The following is an 18544-nucleotide window of genomic DNA, read 5'->3' as shown; positions in this document are numbered from 1 at the left end:
TGGCCATGTAGGTGGAACCAGCTCTGCATTTGATGACAGCACACCATGCTTAAGGCAGCCACCAGGAAATATGAGCTAAGCCTTGCTTTGAAAGCATCGTGCTTGGATTCCCTCTCTTTTGCCCTTTTTGGTAGCACCAAATCACTTACAGGAGCCTACCCTATCCCAGTGCACAGAATCCTTCCAGCAGACTCCAGAGGCAGCTCTGCCTTGCAGTCCCAGGGGTATAAGGCAGTGCTCTGCTCCCACGCACCTTCAGGCCTTGCAATAAAGTGGGTGCATCTTAAAAACTAGTCAGGACACCCAAAAATGCCCGTAAAATTACGGAGAGATTTGAAATAAGAGAAGGCCGGGGTGTTTTTTCACTTTCCTCCTGCTCTTTTCACTCCCATCAGGAGGGCTGGGGCTGGTACTGTTCCAGGCGGCAGACAGAAACCGGCGCTGAGTCCATCGCGGATGGAAATCACGCACAAGGCAGGGGTTTGTATCCGCCCGCTGCGAGTGATATGGACACATCCCTGAAACCCTGCGCTGGAGCAGGCTCCGAACGCAGGGCCAGGCCGAGCTCTGAACACGGGGACGGGGACGGACCGGCGGCGCCTCCGCGGACGCCCCGTTTCCCGCGGTGCCCGCGCTGCGCTCCCCGGCCGGGGCTGCCCGAGCGGCGGCGGAACAAAGCTCACTGTACTGCCGGGGCCCGCCCCGGGACCGCCGCTCGGCGCTTAAAGAGCCCGCGCGGGGTCAGACGGCACCGGCTTGGCTACAGCGACGTGGCCCGGCCGTGCCCTTCCAGCCTCCCCCTACCCCGGCCAGCCCGCTGCGGTACCCAGGGCGCAGGCCGGAGCGAAACGCACTCTCGCTCCGCCCGCGGGGCAGAGGCGCTGGGCCAGCGGTGGCCGCCGCGGTCCCTTTAAGGGGCGGCGCAGGTGCCGGGAACCCACGTCAGTTTCGGCCCCGAAACTCCGGATCAATGAGCGGCGGCGCGGGGCGGGGCGCAGCGCCCGGCCCGGCCCGGCCCCCGCTGCCGCCTTTCGGTTTCTCTCTTTTCCAGGAAGGAAAACACCGGCGGGGACCGGGGCCGCGCCCCCCACCCCCCCACTTCCCTTCCCGCGCACTCCCGCGCCCCTTCCCTCTTCCCGCGCCCCTTCCCTCTTCCCGCGCGCGCGCGTCGCTTCTCACGCGGAGCCGCGAGCACGCGCAGGGCATACGCGCGGGGGGGGGGGGGGGGGGCGCGGGCGGGCGCGCGTTCCCGCGGGGAGCGGCGGCAGCAGCAGCAGCAGCAGCGAGGAGCGGCTCCGGCCCCGCGGCCGGACCCCCCCGCGCCACTCCGGCCGCGCCGCGCCCGCCCCCGGGCCGCCACTTCCCCTTGAGGGGACGGGCCGGGCCGCGCCGCCGCGCCGGGAGAGGAGCGGAAAGTGGGGAAAGCCCGAGAACTTCCCGTCTGCCCGCCCGCGCCTGCCCTGCCGGGCTCCGCCGCGTCCTTCCAGAGAGATGTCCGAGGCTCCTGCTCAGTGTTGCATCAAGGTAAAACCCCGTCCCTCTGTCCGCCCGGCCCCTGTCAGCGCGGGTCGCGCCCGCCGGCGCCTTGGGGCGCTGGGCTTCGCCGTGTTTTGCCCAGGTTATTTTGATGGAAGTAACTGTTTTTTCCTCTTCTGTTTTTTGTTCGGGCGGGCGAAGGGCGGCCGCGGGGGTCGGTGTCCCTCGTTTGCGGGTGCTCCCCGCGCCACTCCGGCCGCGGGCGGGGACGCGGTGCGGCGGGCTGTCAGCGCCCTGCGCTGCCCGGGGGCACGGCGGCGGGCCCGGCTCTGCCGGCGTGGCTCTCCACGGCGCGGAGCGCTGAGGGGGCCCCGGAGCCCGGCCCGGCCTCCCGCGCTGTTGGCTGCCCGCCGTCCCCGCCAGCAACTTCGTAGAAAGTTTCCTGCCGTCGGGGAGATGCAGCCGCTGCTGCTTCCACCAGCAGTGGATTGTGGGGCTTTCTTTCTTTATTATTTCTTTATTTTTTTAAAAAAAAAAATATTTTCCCCCCCACCCCTTATTAGCCGTATTACTACTGTTTATTTTAGTGGTTGCAGTTTCTGGCATTGCTTGCCGGTGGCAGGTAGGAGAGTCGGGGCTGCCAGCCCGGCCCCGCTCCAGCAGGGGCTGGGGGTTGTGTTTCCCCGTGCCTTGGCCTGCTGAAGAAGGGTTTACCCTGGGAGGTTTATCGTTCTAAGTGGAGGCGGCACGAAGCTGAGACAATGGAAACAAAATTGAGTTTCCTTTTTTGTCCAGACCCTTCCTATCTAGCAGCCCACTGCTTTCCTCCTTCGCTCACTCCCCGGTTTTGCGTTTTATTTAGGAGTCACTTTGTCTTGTTGCAAGCCAGGAATCTCCCTTCTGCTTGTGACTAACTGTGCCCGAGTAAGAGATCTTTAGTGGTTGTCCCTCCCTGCCTGGAAGAAAGAGTTGACTTCCAGACTCTCTCTCTAAGGGGAAGAGCTTGGAATAAACACCAATTCAGCATGATGCTCTTTTGTTTGCTTGTCCCGTATGTGTACGGGGGCGTCTTGCATTCTATATGGTGGGAACACAATTTGAAAACTTCTGGGTGTATTTTCTCTCGCTGAGTTAAATGCAGTCAGGCCTGTGTCCCGTGAAGTCTCGTGGCTTAGAGTCTAGTTTGACTTTTCCTAACACAGACAAGCAAACTGGATAACGGGGTATTGTATGCGTGTTACTGTATGGTGAAATGCTAATGCAGGCAAAATGTGTTCTATTAACTCATTGGGTCCCTAAAGCTATATTAAATAAGATATACCTGCTGGTTTTTCCTGGTAAACCCTGTGGAAAGGTAGGATGAGTTCTCTGGACCAAAGAACACAATTGAATGTCAGGAAAAATTGGTGTCATATGAGCTGTATTTTCTTGTTTTCGATACGTGTCATTTTGAAAATAGGAGGCTTACTTCTGCTCTTATTGAAATCAACAACCACCCTGTTGATTTCAGGAACTATAAACTGGTCCTTACCCAGCGTCACTAAGGTATGTTATAGAATCATACTGTAAGTAATCAGCTTCCTAGCTGGAGAGACACAAACTTCTCCTTCAGTCTCGAAATTAATACATGCCACATTTTCATTACCTTTCAAGAGTAAATGGAAAACTTTTTTTTTAAGAAGTGACTGATTCTAAACATCACAATCTGAATATTATTTTTTAATGTACTATTTGTTTATGTGTAGAAGCTGCTGTTACTGGCTATTTTACTAGTTTCAAATTTACAAGTATAACTTTTCAGACAGAAATGTGAACTTCAAATGAAAGCATTTCCTCACCAGTCTAATGGTTCTGAGTAGCTGTCCCTTCAGGTTTTCTAACTATCATTGGTTTTTGGATGCTTTTTAAACCAGGTGAGAAAGGTGATTGCGTTCAGCAGCTGGATTTAAGAGGAGTTGTTTAAATGGTCGTTGATTGTGTGAGTGCAACTGATAATTTCTTCAGTATTCCAGTCTCTTGACATGGCGTGTTATGCTGAGGCAGAGGAAAAAGCTGCACAGAGTACCCCAACTTTGCTGCCTTGTTCTGAAAAGTAGGCAAGTGTTGTGCTGCATCGGTATCACAAAGTTTCACTAGGAGACTGTGAATGGTAAGCAGTGGTGCTGGTGGGTGTGTTTTCTTGTTCTTTTGTGGGTTTGTTGTTGGTGTTCTTTCTTCCCCTTCCTCCTCCAATTTGGGACAAGGGTACAGGCAGTGAATGCCACAGCACCTGAGGTGATGAACGTGGAAAGCTTCAGCAGAGAAGGTGAAGACTGGTGCTTTGTTTATGCCTTAGCTGCTCAGTGCACAGTCTTCCTATCTCATCATGTTAAGAGAAGTGTTCTGATCAGATTTGGGAAGCCTTTGAGGAGGTAAAGTTTTGGTCTGTATTTTATTACTGGTGATCAGTATAAGCTTGCAGTAATATCTTGGTTTGTGTTAAGTAGTTATCAGTATGTGTGCGTGATTGTATATTGATATGCGCTTGCTTTGCAGCAAGTATGCACTGGCTGACTCCTCTGAAAGACGAAAAATACCCTGCTGATAGCTAGACCTTGCCAGTACTTGGCTGTGTGCTGGCCTGGCTCATGGCAAGCAGATCCACTGTGCAGTTGTGGCAGGGAGGTTAAGCGTGTGTGTAGCATCTGAAGCTGCAGAGAGAACTCATCCTGGAGTTTAGAAAAGAAAACCTTGGGGTGAGAGATGAGCGTGAAGTTTGGGCCCTCAGTGTTTGCTGCAGCTTAGGGCATGAGGATACTCTCTTCATGTACTGGGAGGCTTTAGGGTTGTGGTGAACTCCAGTCTGAGAGGGCTTGAGGGCTTTGACTGGTCAGCTGGGAAGGGATAGCTGGTGTGGTTGTCACGGACTCTTTTTTCATAGATGTAATATCTGTGTTGGTAGTAAACCTGTTCCTCTCATCCTGAGCCACAGTAGTTAGCTGATTATTATTGCAAATACTGCCACGACATTGGCACTCATTACTGTATTGGCAAGTGATCCCTAAGGCCTCACCTCTCCTCCCACAGATGGGAGAATTGAGGCACCAGGGGAGTGTAAACATCTTGGTAAAGACATATATGGGAGCAAAAGCTCAAAGGAAGACAGGACTAGCAGTTTAGACACAGATGATGATTTTTTTGATTGACTGAGATCTATGTGGTGATAAATTCTGTTTAAAACCTTGCCTGGAGTTTTCTGATTGTCAGGATCTCCTTGTTTTATCTTGCCTGAAATAAATATACTTTGAGAATATCACTGTGGCGTCATATGGAGATTCAAAATACAGCAAGCAAGTGGAAGGCTCCTGAAGGGCACAGTTTAATGTGTTTATTTTATTTTTTATAAATTTGATACTTTCAGTTGCTTAGTCTGGCTTACTATGCAGCCATTCAATTGAATGGAGTTGTGTGGGAACTAAAACTGGGGATCTGGGGACAGATCAGCTGCTTCAGGTCTAGCTGACCAGGACTTCTCTGAGCCCAGGGTCTCTTTTGTGAACCTGGCTGATGCTTGAGCTGAGAGTTCTTTCTGTGGGCACCACTGAAAGCACAGACCCTCACTGCAAGTCAAGTTTCACAACTGGTTTCAGTGTAGATTTTATGTAGGTGCATGCTGGTGGATATAGGTGCTCTCTCTTGTGTTGAGCACAATGGGGTGACTGCAGGAGTCCTTCAGCATGGGATCCTGTAGCTGAAGAACTTCAGTGCTCATTTTGGATTGGAGTATGTACTTTGTAGTTGTTCAAAAAAAAAGGCAGAGGAAAAAAAAAGCTGAAGGGCAAGGAAATCAGTGTAATGTTTGAGTTTTCAATCTTAACTGGCTTTCCCTGACTGACTTAATTTTTGGATGGCGGGTTATGTTTCCTGATACCTCCTTCATGCTGTTTCTGCAAAGAGCTGTCTCTCACTGAAGGCTTCCCATGCTGAGGGACTGTTCAACACCACATGGCCAGAATCCTGTTGCCCTCAGCCAAGGCTGAGCATCTGTTAGTGCAGAGCATGTTCCTTAATGTTTACTTGTGTACAAGGAGGAGGATCCTTCTGTTAGTGTCAATGACAAAGCTGTCATTAAATTCAGTGGGGTAGGATTGAATGGTAGAAGGCCAGTGTTTGGAAGTACATACTATTTAACGCCTGATTAATCACTTAACTCCTTGGCACCAAGTAAATTGAATCCCTCTGAAGCAAAATTTTACTAGCACTGCCCCAATTAAACACTGGTCATTAGCATTCACAGTGTCATTACAGGTGAAGTCAGTTTCCTGGGAGGCAACCCATTAAAATAGCATCTTGAATCTGAAATGCCCCAGTGCAACAGAGTATACTTTAATGATAATTTATATGCATATTGCAGCATGCAGCCCAAAGTGCCTTTTGGAGGGAGGAGACTAAAAGGTGCTCTGCTGATAGAAATGATAAGAGGGAAATGAAGCCTTGTACAGTGACACAGAAGCAATCTTTCTGCCTTTAGAGAAGTTTTCTGGGTCCTTGATTGCTTGTGTTCTGAATTCTTCTGACAAAAGCTCTCTTAATAACCTGCTTACTGCAGGAAAGGGAGAGAGCTAAGGTAACTGGTACTTTTGGCCAGTGATATAGTTTTGATCTACGGTCCAAAAATTGGCTAATTTGTCTTTGGGTTTTTTTGCATATATTTGTTTTGGAGTACTTTGTAGTTCATTGCCTTCAGCTGGGCATCCCCAGAGTACCAACAACTCAAAGGCCAGTGCTTCTGAAAATGATCACCTTGGCTTTTGCTTTCTTTATCTGTGAAACAAGCATAAAATAATAATAAATGTACCTACGCAGGGCAGTAGCAGGGCTTAGTACTTGTAACATAGCATGGAAACAAACTGTGTTTATTACAGAAATTTCGGACAATGATCTGATTTTTACCTGGCTTTTTAGTTTACACAGTGTTTTGGGGGCAGGAGTGTGGTTTGTTTGGCTGTTGGCTTTTTTGGTGTAGGCCACCTACCTCTGCTGAGCCGTCAGACCAAGATCTTGCAGCTTCAGTGAGTCCTGATGTCTAGATCAGCCACACGTGGGCAGGGTGGTGTTTCTGTGCCCACAGCCTACATGGAAGGTGGCTTTGGGAAAGGCTGGCACGTGTTGCTGCCACAATCCTGTTCCTGGCCCAGGGCAGGAGCACCTGGGAGGGATGGCAGCCAGATGTGGCTGCTAGAGCTATCCCTACCACCTTCCCCTGACCACCACCCTTCCCAGGGCTCCCTGAAGCTGTATGCAGAGCAGGCTGCATACACAGTTGTTCCAGGTGTTACTCTTTCCCTGGCAAGGGAGGACTCCCTGGTGAGGACTAGATGATGATGAACTGCTGCATTGCCACAACAATTGATTTTTAAGTTGCAGTATGTCCCTGTGCCTCCCATGGGAAGGAGGCTGTCTGGAGCAGCCCATGGGTGGGATGTTCCTTTAAGGCAATTGTGAAGCAGCCAAATAAAACCCAGGTATGTGCTCAGGTTCAGCCTGAGCAAAGAGACCAGACAGGCCACCAAAGCTTCTGTACTTTTAACAGTGGAGTTGTGGCTATTGATTCCTGCTCATGTGGGTTATTTTTCAGGTCTACAACCCATGCCAAATTTAGACCATACTGGTTCTGATGTTGCTGAGTTGTCTTCAGGCAGTGTTTTGTTGAAGCACAGAGGAGAACTACACTCTTCATCTACTTTAGTAACATGTGGGACTCAAGCCTCGATTATAGTGATTGCTTTTGTTTTCTTTCTTTCTTTTTTTTTTTTTTTTTTCCTTTTCAAAAATACCACTGTTGGCAGGAAAATAAATGCAGAAGACTCCAGCCAAAGTTAAACATGTTTATGGAACATCCTGGAGCACTGGTAAATGAAGGATTTTGAAAAAGGTTAAGCTTTTCACTGATAGATGGTATCATCTGCTGTAATGCTACAGAGCTCCAAAGTGAACAGGGTATAACAATTAAGGATGGCTATAAATGATGCTTCATCTAAATGAACTTCCAAAGGTTATTCCTTCTAAAGTCACATGCAGTGTCTTTGCTTCTATGTTGTTCTTGTATAGTTTGCAAAGACTGTCTTGGTTAAGACAATCCAGAGAGAAAAAAGGTATGAAGGAGGTTCTTACTGCAGTGTATGTTGGTGTTCTGTGGAATGTATGCACATAGAAATATATAGTATTGTAAATAATTTTAAAGATGTGTATATTGCCAAGAATAGCATTGGGTGTAACTGCAAGAGCTGTGTTAATACAACTCCACAAAAGTACTTTGGACGTGACAGCTGGATTTCACTTATTTAACTATTAACAGCTGCCCAATATTAAATCCAGAGTCTGGATGTTTAATTTTAAAGTAAAATTGAATATGATTTTGAATAGGAACAATGAATGATTTCTTGGGTTTTTTTTTTTTTTTTGCTTGTGTGCTTGCTTTTGTTGCAGGTTTTGTTTTGGGGTTTTTCTAGCCAGTTTAAGTAGGGTCTGATCAAGAAATCGTAAATTATTTGTTTTGGCAGTTTATTCTGGAGAAACAACTGGCAACCACTAAGGAGTATCCTTAAAACTGATGAAATAAAGCAGAGAGTGAGATTATTTATATGGTTTGAATTTCAACTGAATATAGATGAAGAAGTGATTTTTTTTCATTATGTCTTCAGTGGGATCCTCCAAAACATCTATTAACAGAAACAAGGAACATTTTCTACATGGTCTGGGATTCTGTGGACATCTATGAGCTTGGAGCTCTACTAGGTAAATAAAATGTCTAATAACAATGCCAGAGATAGCAGTACTAAAATTCGGAGATGGATTTATCCAGATAGTAGGGCCACAACAAGGCATTCTGTAGCTGCAAACCACATTTCCCATTTATCTTCCTCCTTTTCTTCTTAAAAAGGATTTCACATAAAAGTAGTTTCCATCGTTGATGGAGCCCCATGAAGCTTTCTTGATGCTCTTGGAGGTTAAATTAAGTGATCCCAGCATTTCCAGCAATACTGGGGAGCCCTTTCCTGACTTTCTGTAAGGTCTGTATTGTGATTTCCCCTCTCCATGACAGAACTAATCCTTTTTTTTCTCCTTTTGGATTAGTACTGGAGATAGTTGTTTTACCACGTTCCCTCTTGAATGGCTTGTTCTTATCTTCCTACCTGCCTTGTGTTTTAAAACACAGGCAAAACCAAGCATTTTCTGGCCTGGCTGAAGTTGAGCTTTGAGCTGGTAGAGTGTGAGGAACTTCACATTCTGGGCTGAGGCTTCTGGTTCCATTTGTCACTGGAGGCTACTGGGAAACAACATTCTTCAGTAGATGGATCCTCCCTGCCACATCTGTGAGAAGGTGCTTGGATGTTTCCAGAGGGCACCACTGTAAAAGACTGGCCACAACTTAAAGCCTTCGGGGCAAAGGAGGTAGTGCTGATAGGCCATTGTCACCTGTGCCACTGCCCTTCTTCTGTAGTGGCTCTGGTCCCAGCAGTGTCACTCCAGCTCCCTGGGAACTCCCTGCAGTTCAGGTCACCACTGCTGGGTTGGGTGTCCAACTGGCATGGATGCCCATGTCATTCAGGATGCATACCTGAGTGGCAGACCCACCATCTCCCTGGAGGTGAGGAAATGAAAGGCTGGACTGCTTTCACAGAGGGATATGAGGATGCACTCAGTGCTGCCAGGGGTTCCAGAAAGGGCACCAAGTTTCAGGAACAGGAGTGTTGATGGGTATAAATTCACCTCTCAGTTGGCAGACTAAGTGGTTGTGTCACTGTCCTATGGCTTGAGCAAATGTGGTCTCTGAAAGAGGATTTGGGGAAGACTGTAGAAGCAGCTTCCAGGAGAAGGTTATGGGATGTAAAATGTTTCATGGCTTGTGGCTTGAGATACGTATCACCCATTGCACAGTAAACACTGGGCTCAAATACACTGGAGATTGTGTCCAGCTACCTCACAGCAGCTGACTCATCAGAGCCATCCATGACTGACTGTGTGCTGGCGTCTATTACCTCCCAATGGGGACAAATTAGAACCTCAGAGTAAGAAGAGAGTGAATTAATAGTGTATGCAGAGCCAATTAGCACAACAAGTGAACCATGTTGACTGGCAGTGGCTGCAGGCTTGGAGAAATGGGCAGAAAGTTCAGGAGTAGGTTTTTTTTTTCTTGGTAATTTTGAATGGGGCACTTTCAAAATTTTTCTGCTTAACAGAAACAGTGAGGTCTCTTTGAGATGTTCAGTACTGTTTGCTGATAGACCTTCCAGAACTGGTCTGGCACCTGGGATCATATTTTAGGAAATGGTTTGGTTTAGTGAATGACAGAGAAAGCTGAGCTCAGTTTTCGATTTGGGGTAAAACAGGAAAATCAAACCATAGTGGGAAAGCAACAGGGAGTAAAATAGAAATTATCTGTATATTGCAGTTTGAATCTGTGCTGTTTATCACTTCTGATTACAGCATACCTTTCTGACTGCTGAAAAAGATACAGAAATGTGCAGTGGAGTTATCTGGGGAAGCTCTTATAGGAAGACAGGCTACAGTGCCTAGGACTTTTTGGCTTGGAAAGGAGACTGCTGAGGGAGATATAATAGAAAACTGTAAAATTGCACAGCAGTATAGTAAGGAGAGCAACTCCTGATAGTTCAAAGCTAGAGCAGGCAATGACATTACTAGACAGGAAGATTAAAAGTACTTCTTCCATCTGTGGAGTTACGGAGCTCGCTGCTGTAGGGTCGTGTGGAGGCTAAAAGTGCAAATGGATTTAAAAAAAGAGGGTAGATGAATATGAGGAAGATATTAAGACTAACAACCTGGGGGGGAAGGAGAGGGAGGGGGAACCTCCCTATATTTACACTGGGGAAAGTTAGTTTTTTCTGTTTCCCAAAACAGAGACTTCTTTTGGGGACAAGGTCCCAGGCTTGCTCTGATGTTGTATATGCATTCAGATGCTTCCATGCAAAATTTTGTGCCCTGGAAGGATGGTCTTAAGTGCTCTTCTCCTTTGGATTCTTTTCTAAGTCCCAGCAGTATTGATTTAAAGAAGACTAGTTAATTGTTAGTGAGAAGAGAGCTAAGGAAGAGTTGGTGTCTGTGACTCAGAGACTTGTGAAGTCAAGGTTGCTTGGACTAGCAAGAGGTTGGCTTTGTTTCTGTATTAATCCAGATTCAAATGACAGAAGGGAAAACTTTCAGGGAATACATAAAATTGGAATTACAGGTCAGGATTTGAAGGAGTTTTCTGGTTTTGGGGAAGACACAATTGATTGCTTCTAAGAGCCAAATGTGTGTTACCATGCTTTTCCAAAGGTCTTCCTATTCCCATTATCACCCATGTGAAATGTGTTCTTGAAGCATTAACTCTTTTCAGGGGTGTGACAAATGGGGTCCCAATTGGATCTTGTAGCAATGGGCATCAGAGTTGCTGCTTTCACTGCCTGGCCAAATGTTGCAAGCATTCACTCAACTGTGTCACTTACTAAGGAATGTTGTCATTTGTACAGACCTTGCATCATGCTTTGACTGTGATTTATTTTATTTTTTTTTTAATTTCAAACAGAATGTCTGTACAAAATCAATTCTAGTATTATTTTGCATATGTAGTTTTTAGGTATTTTCCTAAAGAGAGAGTGAATTCACAGTATTGGATGACCATTAAAATGTATTGATATGCAGTTAAAAATGGTTTTTAACCTAATTTTAGTTTTCATCTCTGCTAATATATACAATGTCGACAAATATCTGTTTAAGTAATTGGATAGTCTCATAAAGATCTAGTTAGGTTTTTATTTTGGCAAATAACAAATTACTTTATTTGCTGGATGATTGATTTTTTTTTTATTTATTTTGTGTGTTGTTATGATTGGCTTTGCAGTGAAATGTAATTGCAAGTGCAGTGTCCAGCATCAAAACCTGAGCATTAAAGGTAGTTCTTAAGAAGAAAGAAAGGTTTAAAATTGTACATTAAATGTAAGTATCTGGTACTTTTTTAGGTAATATTACATAATAAAGAACAAACTTTTTTCTTAAGCATATGAATTTTCATTTTTTTTAAATTGTACTGATTGTTTTCTGCCATGTTGATTTAGTATTAGTAGATTTTGTACCCTCACCTTGAATTTTTGTTGACTGGATGAAGGAAACAAGCTTTCTATTTCTGCAGCCCTAAAGCATTTATCAGCTTTGGGTGATTAGTCATTGTAATGAACTAATTGACTGAACTGAAAGAAGCAAATCATCTTTTCATATCTGTTACCAGAAGCTGGCTTGCCTCTTTGATAGGCTCAGGCTCTAGAGGTAGAATAGTGGGTCCCACTCATTTGAATGTGCTTTTGGCACTAAGTATTGTGCTTGGGATTTAGCTTTAAAATTATTTTCTGCTATTGTAGTTATACCTGGATGTCAATACACTCTAGTTTCATTTTTCTTAGTTTGTATTAAATGAGGAAAAAACCCCAAGCCCCTTAAAATTTCAGTTTTTAAAAGAAGTGGCCTAGAAAAATTGCACGTGTTGAGACATAATGCCTTGAATACAGTGCTAGTCAGGATTTCTTTCTCTCCTCTGCATGTTACTCTTTATACTGTGTTTTCTTTAATGCTTTAGTGGTGAGACCCTTCTTCTTCAGTCGCAGAGTGCTGCAGCAATGGAAAGTCAGCTGATGTGAGAGAGATTCCTCCCATTTGGTGTTAAGGTTTGGCTTTGCAAGCAAGAAGGGGAGCCATTGTAGCTGCAGGACAGGCTGTTGGTTCCAAATGAACCCAAACCCCTTATGGCAGTAGTGTTCTTGGAAAGAAAAGACTCAGAAGAAACAGGTTTTAGCTCATGTAGTAGAGGCGTGTGCGCTTTCTCAGATGCTCAAACGTCTCAGCTCCATGTTTTAGCGTGCGCATTGTCACTACCTGCTCCCCCCAGGGAGGGAACCAGGATTGCCCTGCTGTGCAGATAGGGAGCAATGTGGCTTCATGGAGTCTCTTGGTCCCCGTGGGCTGCAGCACAATAACCCTGTGCTTCACCAAAGTGGTGTCCTCATGCCCTTTGCCTGCAGCCTGCCTGGGTCCCCCCTCACTGCTGGTTTGGCAGCTGATGCTGTGCTCGTCCCATCACTCGTGCTGGCTCTTCCTGCTTGGGGCGAGAGCCTCAGGGCCCTACTGCATGTCCCTGGGAGGTGAAGGCTGATGTCAGCATTGCTTCAACAAGTCCAGTTACAAGGTGAACCTAAACACTGATGAAAGAGAGGTCTGTTTTCCTTCAGTCTGGACTGGGGTTTCATAATTCTGTGTTTCCCATCACTGGTCCACAGAGCACCCTGTCATATGAAAAGTACTTGTTCAGCTCTGTAGGCCTCAGCATCCTTTTTGTTGAAGAAGAGGAAAAAGCCTTTCCTCAAGTAACAACTGAGATTCTGTCATTTTCTTAGCCTCAGTTAAAAGATGAGCATAGGTAGACACAGGTTGTTGGCAGATGGCTGGCACAGCAGTGGGGAAGGTGTGAAAGTCTTGGATTGTAGACACGGGGGTAGCCCCTTCCATTATTTGCCTACAAAGGACACTGAATGCTGGAGTGAGGTTTAGAGCATATTTAAATTTAAGCATTACAGTGAGCCTGTGTGTATTTAAATTTCCATCTTCTAAAGAGGAAAAAAACAGCAAACCCCAAAATGTATTAAGGGATTTAATTTGTAAAGTTGGATAGAATGATTTTGGGGATGGAGAAAGTACTATTTTTGGATTTCTTTCTACATAACACCTGAGAAACAGAGCCACTTTTGACTGACTGGTCCTCAAAATACTTTTTATCAAATTACTTGCTCAAAAAATAAAAAGTGGTTTAGTTGGTATCTGTGCTTCTGGAAATAAATACATATACTTGAAAAACAGACTTTTTTTTTTTTGTTCAGAATTTGTCCCTGTGGATTTTCTGAGAAAACCATAGTCTTCAAAGTTCCAACACACTGCTGACCTGCATGTTTTTGTAGCCACATATTGGTGGTGATAAGAGCCCAGGTGGGCAGTCCTGCACTTCAGGGTTGAAGCTTCTGTCTTGATTTTCCAGCAAAGTTCCTAGGCTGTGCTGCTCTCAGCCCACCCACTCTCACAGCCAGACACACAGAAATTTAAATGTATTCTTTGCAACTGCTGTAAGGTGAAACGTTGGGAGGCTTTCCACACATGTACAGATAAGGAGCTGTTTGAACCAGACAAAGATCTGGTATCTGTATTCCTGTACACCTACTCTAAGCTGTGGGATTGGATGTAGTTGTAGGAAGGAAAACAACCAAAGAAATAGGGTGGGTTTGAAAGTGAAGATATTAGGAAGTGAGGATGGAGAGTTGGCTATGATGAGCAGCAAAGCCCATTGCAGACTCCTGTGGAAATCATACAAATTGCTTTAGTCATGAGAGGCAGGGAGAAGCTGAATAGGAAAGGGTTATCTCTCATTATATGGGAGGATCAGATGGTAGCACCTGGCAGTTTTGAAGAGTGGGAAGTCTGTTTTCATGAAGCATGCAGTGAGGTTCCCAAACTTGCTGCCAGCAGGTGTAATGTAGGGCAGTTGTTTTCAGAAGACAGTTTATACTACATGCTTCTATCCAGGACCATTCACTGCAAAGAGAACAGCTGTGGTCCTTGGCTCAGAAAGCCCCTAACCTGTAGATTTCTGTGGGTGTGTGCAAGGGATAGTTTATTCCTTGTGCTCTTTCTTACCTTGAGCATTTCCTGTTGGGTGTTGCTGGAAATATGGTATTAGCTTAGACAGACCTTTGAGCTGACCAGGACTACTGTGTTTTTCCATTTCAATTTAGGACTTTAATATTTAGTGCTTGACTCTGTACAGATGCCTCTGACAAGTGGAAAAATAACAGGAAAACCTCTCTTGTGAATCAGACCTTCTGCTCTGTTTCTTGAACTCATTGTGATATTTCCTTAGCAGAGGTAATCTGACCATCTGAAATTCATGAGAGGAATTGTCTTCAGACTATGAAATTAATATTGTTTGGGAAAATTCCTGGGGATTTTCCTATCCTTGACTCTCCTCTTGGTCTGTGATGCTATTTATTGGCGTAAATTGCCTTGACCTATTTTATTTCTCAAGGTTTTTCCCAAGATTTGGCTGACAGAGAGTGGAAAAAATAGTTAGATTATTAGATAATTCAAATGTTGTGTGCTGTGTCAGGCACACCTCTTCTGATGTCTGATAAGTGAACACAGTTCCTTGCAAGGAACTTTCTTTAGATGGCACAAACATGTAATCACATGACTGGCTGATGAGCAGGTGTTACACAATACAGGGACAATTCCAGCACTTCCATAATTTATATCATTGACATGCCTGAAACCTGCATGGACTATCTTGATTTCATAATTCAATCTTTTTGCCTTTCAATCCCTGACTTTTCAAGTTCCTAATAGCTGGGAAAATTGAGAAGGAAGTGTTGTTTACTGAGTGCCTGGACTTCACTACGCATAACAGTTAAGAAAAGAGCAAACCAGCAGACAGGAGCTTCTCGTGGGACCATGTGTACGCCAAATGTTTTCCTTCAGTGCATTTCGAGCCATTTCTCAAGTGATACTTGTCCCGTGCTAGTGCAGTTAGTGGGCAGTTAGAACTAGAGAAAGGAGCTGGCTAAAAAAGAGAAAGCTCAACGTGCAGACGCTTGTGTGTCCTTTACAAAGACCCCCCATCTGGAATGGTGTCCTACAGCAGGCAGACATACCCACTGTAACAGCCTACTTTCACACAGTAATCATTGCCTGGCTTTAGGTAGGACTGAGTTGTGATGCCTGTGAAGCACAACTTGCTCACCTCTAATTCTCCAGAGGTCCTGTCCCTCTGCAGCCTCCTGGAGGGTACCTCTGGGGACCTTCCTTTGCTGCTCCCAGGTGTTGGCTACAGAGCCTCAATGTCCAAAGACATTACACCTGCTACCAACACATTAAAACAGAAGCAGAAGGTCCCAAAGGATGCTGATAGCTGAAGAAATTCTGTTTTCCCAGTGTTAAACACAAGGAAGTTCATTTCATCATTCCATACAAAAGTGAATGGAAGTATGTCTGTGTACCACATGCAAAGTCTGGACATGGACTTTCCTAACTCACTGTGTAAGCACAACAGTAACATGATCCTGTCACCAAAGGCTGTGCTATTTGCCAGGTTGCATAGATAAATCTTTCATTTCTAACTCACTGATGTCTTAGCTGTTTGCACCTTGCTTAGTTCTTGAATTTCCCACCCAGGCTTTGGGCATTGGTGTGGCTCATGGTGCTTTGGGAATGGGGGCTGGAATGCCATGGGTGGACAGATGAGCAGTTAATGGTACTTTAATGCAGCACACGCTTTAGGCTGGTGAGGCAGGGCTAAATTTTATCATATCTGCCTTTTCTAGTGCTCAGCCCACACCCTTCTCACCATTCCAAATGGATAGCCCTTCACAGTTGTACTGAATTTTCCTTCAGGTTTATACCTCAAGTTTTACCTCACCCTTCATACATTTGAAGCCACAGTCCTTAAAAGTGGTGGTGGTGGTGATGGCAAGGATACTGGGAAAACACCACCCTAGGAGACTGTGAAGTGTTTGTTCTTCAAGTCATTTGAAATGGGAACTAAATGATATGCCTTGTTTTAGAAAGCAGAAGTATTCTATCTGATCTTGTCCTTCCAGTAGAAAAAAAAAAAAAGTGAGGCATTGATAATTTATATGGTAAAACAGTTGTAAACTTGGAGTGATTTAGACTGCTAATGGAAAGTACTTTAACTTGGATTTTTAAACTGTGTGTCAGATGAAGGGATAATCTTAGCCTCTCTGATTTCCCATTGCTGCTGGATTGCGCAGCATCTGCCTGAAGTGAAAAAGCAGTGTGCAGATACCAGTGCACAAGCGTAGCAGGCTCATGTGGCCAAGTCCATTGCCTGCCTTCCCTCCATTTCTCAGTCTCAGGTCTCATTGGTGTTTGTTGTTAATTATTCTGGTTGTGGCCTTGTTAAGAAACTCTGAAACCTAAGTATTTTTCCAAGCACAAGTCATCTGTGTTGGAATGTTTGTTTAACTAGTGACTGACCTCCTCTTGTTTTGCCTCATACTCATAAGAGGTGAGGATCTTTGACTATGATGTAAAGAAGAGTCCTGCTCAAAATATGGTGAAGCATGTGAAAATTGTGACTTTAGTAGTGGTTCTGGGTCTTTGTTCTAGGTTATAACTCTGCCAGTTCCTGAATTATACAATGTGGCTGTACAACACTGTCACACTATCCTTCCCTGCCTCAGCAGTGTCCCTGAAGGAGTATTTGCACATACACAGCTTTGAGTTGGTTACTTCTCCACAAGTTTTTAACCATTCTTTAAAGGCACTACAAAAATGCACCACTGTTACTTCACTGAGGAAGAGGTTTGATGAAGCTCTTAATGTAAGGTGGTATTACCCTGAAAGATCTCGTTCCACCCTTCCTCTTTCTTCTCCCATGGGCTGGCACAAATGTTGGGGTGGATGTGTGCATGACAAGGCTGCAGGTCCGGGTGAAAATGGACAGCTTGTGCTAGTGCAAGGCACAACCTAGTGGGAACAGGCAGCTGGGAGCATGGGGAGGGCAGGGTGTAGTTTTTTTGGTGGTGGTGTCCACAGATTTGTGATTAAAGCATTGATGAAACTCAGAATAAACTTTTCGCCAGATCAGTGTTACATGACATCAGAACCGAAGTTTTTAAGGATTCACGCCTGCTTTCTTTACAAGAACTTTACAAATCCCTTCAGGCTAGATAGATTAATTACAGGAAAAGTGGTCAAGGGTTCAGGAAAACTGCTTTTTTTAAAAAAATACACCAGGCAGCTGAAGCAGCATGGTTTGCTGCTTGTTGTAGTGTGAAGGGTAGAGCTGTTGCCTGGAGGTGTGAATGAGCCTTGTGGTATCAGTGTGAGGCCCTGCCACAGTCACCTGCAGCCTCCCAATCATATTGTAGCTTGCTCCGTATTTGAGCACACCATGGCTAAGCTGTTTAGGTTTAATTGCTTTAATAAATATAGGCACTCACACGTCTTGAGTTTTCTGAAATAGACTGAGAGCACTGAAAGCCAAACCCCCCTTTTCTTTCTTTCCCCGCTTTTTATGGATTTGTGTGTTCTGTACCACTGGTGCTGACAGTCTGGACCTGCAGCAAAGCGTGAAGCCTCTCTGGGTCGGGGAAGGAAGTTTGTCCCACGTGCCTAATCTAGAGGGCATTTCAGAGTTTCAATTACCTCTTAAAATTATGTCCTCAAAGCATGCAAACATTGCAATGATATGTTCAGTCCTCGAGCCATGCTTACCGCAGCTTTCCTGGGAGTTTGGTGTGCAAAATATCTGTGACATCCTTTCAATAGAAAACTAGGCCAGCTCACAGATCTTGTTTTACATTTCTTGGATCTTCTGTGCTGGCTTTGCAACATGGTTATAAAATATATCAGCCTGATGCATCTACTCATTATCCTGGACAGGGAGGGTAGGTTCAGGTTAAGGTTACTCTATGGAGGTACAGGAAGTTTCAGTCCAGCTCCTGCTCTGTCTCTGTATTATCTGTGACCTTGAAGTTGTTTAATGTGATTGCCATTTCATGAAGTGTTAACACCTAGCAAAATGAAGTCAGATGAGTGGTGGAAACTGCTTGTAATTCTGTTATACAGATAGGATCTTGCCTTAATCCCTTGGTGGATGATTAATGCTGCAGAATTATTGGTAGTAAGACTCAGGGTTTAATAGCACTGGATTTTGGATTGTTCACCCTTTCTTTTTTTCCCCCTCAATAAAACTTTTGTTGTGAACTCTTACCTGAAAAACTCTGTAGGTACCACTGTGGTGCTGTGTTGGTTGATGCACAAAAGAAGGCCTGAATCCTGGCTAGGATAATTAACTTAAAATTTAATGAAAATCAGTATTGAAATCTGCTCAATGTGGAACTGACTAAGTTATCAATTCAGTATTACCCCTAGGTTTTTGATTTGTGTAAATTTTAATGAAATAGTTTCTTCCAGCTGATAGCAGTTTAGATGTTGTTGTGAAGACTTGAGGAATTTTCCTCCAAAGTTACTT

The 18544-nt window shown here is 45.0% G+C and overlaps 1 protein-coding gene across 2 annotated transcripts in view; it reads left to right on the top strand.

Moving 5' to 3' along the window:
* Nucleotides 1–1414: 1414 nt before the first annotated feature.
* Nucleotides 1415–18544, top strand: part of LOC131591923 (transcription factor ETV6) — a 135831-nt gene continuing 118701 nt past the window's right edge. For both annotated transcript variants that reach the window (XM_058863046.1, XM_058863045.1), the window contains exon 1: nt 1415–1524. In XM_058863046.1, coding sequence (XP_058719029.1) covers nt 1492–1524 — 33 coding nt within the window. In that variant the 5' untranslated portion in view covers nt 1415–1491. The remainder of the gene's footprint in view (nt 1525–18544) is intronic.

The sequence above is a fragment of the Poecile atricapillus genome, chromosome W, assembly GCF_030490865.1.
Source record: "Poecile atricapillus isolate bPoeAtr1 chromosome W, bPoeAtr1.hap1, whole genome shotgun sequence".
Classification (NCBI taxonomy): Eukaryota; Metazoa; Chordata; class Aves; order Passeriformes; family Paridae; genus Poecile; species Poecile atricapillus.
Note: the sequence above shows the minus strand (reverse complement) of the source record. Positions and strands in the feature narration are given on the sequence as shown.